This window comes from Argentina silus, assembly GCF_951799395.1.
Source record: "Argentina silus genome assembly, contig: scaffold_424, whole genome shotgun sequence".
In the NCBI taxonomy this organism is placed as follows: domain Eukaryota; kingdom Metazoa; phylum Chordata; class Actinopteri; order Argentiniformes; family Argentinidae; genus Argentina; species Argentina silus.
In genome coordinates this window covers 17,501-20,000 of record NW_028152719.1, presented here as the reverse complement: position 1 = coordinate 20,000, position 2,500 = coordinate 17,501, and the positions used below count along the sequence as shown (strand labels likewise).

At 50.6% G+C, this 2,500-nt stretch overlaps 1 protein-coding gene across 1 annotated transcript in view; it reads right to left on the bottom strand.

The window, feature by feature from the left end:
* The window catches only part of m1ap (meiosis 1 associated protein), a gene marked incomplete at both ends in the record, with an annotated part of 3,841 nt that overhangs the window by 864 nt on the left and 477 nt on the right, over positions 1-2,500 (bottom strand). The window contains one exon of the mRNA XM_083697914.1: positions 2,024-2,212. Coding sequence (XP_083554040.1) covers positions 2,024-2,212 — 189 coding nt within the window. The remainder of the gene's footprint in view (positions 1-2,023; positions 2,213-2,500) is intronic.

Genomic DNA, 2,500 nt, shown 5'->3' with positions numbered 1-2,500 from the left:
TGTCAGAAACAGCCCCTACAATCCTGTCCTAATCAACAGCTCTCTGTCAGAAACAGCCCCTACAATCCTGTCCTAATGGCTTCATTCATATCAACAGCTCTCTGTCAGAAACAGCCCCTACAATCCTGTCCTAATCAACAGCTCTCTGTCAGAAACAGCCCCTACAATCCTGTCCTAATGGCTTCATAGATATCAACAGCTCTCTGTCAGAAACAGCCCCTACAATCCTGTCCTAATCAACAGCTCTCTGTCAGAAACAGCCCCTACAATCCTGTCCTAATGGCTTCATTCATATCAACAGCTCTCTGTCAGAAACAGCCCCTACAATCCTGTCCTAATGGCTTCATTCATATCAACAGCTCTCTGTCAGAAACAGCCCCTACAATCCTGTCCTAATGGCTTCATTCAGATCGTTATCGACCTCTGGCTGCCGGAAACAGGCTTGATGTTAATGGCCCCACCAGACCAGGTCCCAAGTTAATGGCCCCACCAGACCAGGTCCCAAGTTAATGGCCCCACCAGACCAGGTCCCAAGTTAATGGCCCCACCAGACCAGGTCCCAAGTTAATGGCCCCACCAGACCAGGTCCCAAGTTAATGGCCCCACCAGACCAGGTCCCAAGTTAATGGCCCCACCAGACCAGGTCCCAAGTTAATGGCCCCACCAGACCAGGTCCCAAGTTAATGGCCCCACCAGACCAGGTCCCAAGTTAATGGCCCCACCAGACCAGGTCCCAAGTTAATGGCCCCACCAGACCAGGTCCCAAGTTAATGGCCCCACCAGACCAGGTCCCAAGTTAATGGCCCCACCAGACCAGGTCCCAAGTTAATGGCCCCACCAGACCAGGTCCCAAGTTAATGGCCCCACCAGACCAGGTCCCAAGTTAATGGCCCCACCAGACCAGGTCCCAAGTTAATGGCCCCACCAGACCAGGTCCCAAGTTAATGGCCCCACCAGACCACGTCCCAAGTTAATGGCCCCACCAGACCAGGTCCCAAGTTAATGGCCCCACCAGACCAGGTCCCAAGTTAATGGCCCCACCAGACCAGGTCCCAAGTTAATGGCCCCACCAGACCACGTCCCAAGTTAATGGCCCCACCAGACCAGGTCCCAAGTTAATGGCCCCACCAGACCACGTCCCAAGTTAATGGCCCCACCAGACCAGGTCCCAAGTTAATGGCCCCACCAGACCAGGTCCCAAGTTAATGGTCCCACCAGACCAGGTCCCAAGTTAATGGTCATATATGTCATATATAATCAGTCATATATATCAGTCAGTATATTTATATATATATATATTCAGTATTCTGCATATTCTGAACATATTATTTTACTTTATGTACTGTTATTTACTGTTACTACTTTGAGTGCTGCATAGTATATTCATGTTTGCATTTTTACTTATGACGCTGTATTGTTGTTGTTGTTGTTGATTGATGTTGTAGAGCTGCTCTGCTTTAAGCATTTTGTTGCTCTGTACATGAAAATGACAAAGACACTTGATCTTGAACCACCCGCTTTTCAGAGCCTCTTTTCCTTCTTCCATTCATGTCACTGGTTGCTGGGGGAACCCCTGGTTGCATCGCTGATTTGAGGGGGAGAACAGAAACCTTGCTGGCGGGGCGTGTGTACTGTTTAAACGGCTCTAGGCTGTCCAGAAGGGGAGGCTGGTGGAGGTAGAAATCGGAGGACGGGCTCATCGTAATGCATGGAACGGAATGAGGAATGGTGTCAAACACGTATTCCGTTCCATGCATGACAGTGACCCCGTCCTCCGATTTCTACCTCCACCAGCCTCCCCTGAGATAGATACAGCATCATAGCATGTTGACTGCCACTTGGAAGGAATGGTAATGGATAGATGCATGGAATGGAATGAGGAATGGCGACATCAAACACGTATGATTTATCGACACCATTCCTCATTCCGTTCCATGCATTACAATGACCCCGTCCTCCGATTTTCTACCTCCCCCAGCCTCCCCTGGTGTACAGCAGGTCTGTGACCGTGTCTCTAACCCACCTCTACGGCGGCGTTGGTGGCCTGGTGGCCTGTGGCGGCATGGCGTGTGTACTGTTTAAACTGCTGCAGGCTGTCCAGTACGGCCTGTCTGAGCAGCTCTCCTCTGGGGCCGCGGACGCACCCTTCCCCTGGGACAGACCTCAGCTCCTCCACACAGGAACGCAGGCGAGCCAGGTTACCCCTCACCTGCTGGGGGGACGGACGGACGGACAGACAGACAGACAGAGAAAGATAGAGAGAGAGAGAGACAGAGAGAGAGAAAGAGAGAGGGAGACAGACAAAAAGAGAGAAACGGGGGGAGAGAGAGAGAGAGAGATTGTGAATTTCTTCAGTTCATGATGCAACAATCCAGAAAGTCTCATGACTTATGTAAGTATGAACGTATCTGATCTGACACCTTCCCTTTCATCAGTCTAATCATGTCTCTTTTATAAGGGAGGTTTGGCTTTCAATAACCAAAAGCACAGCTGGGCCTCA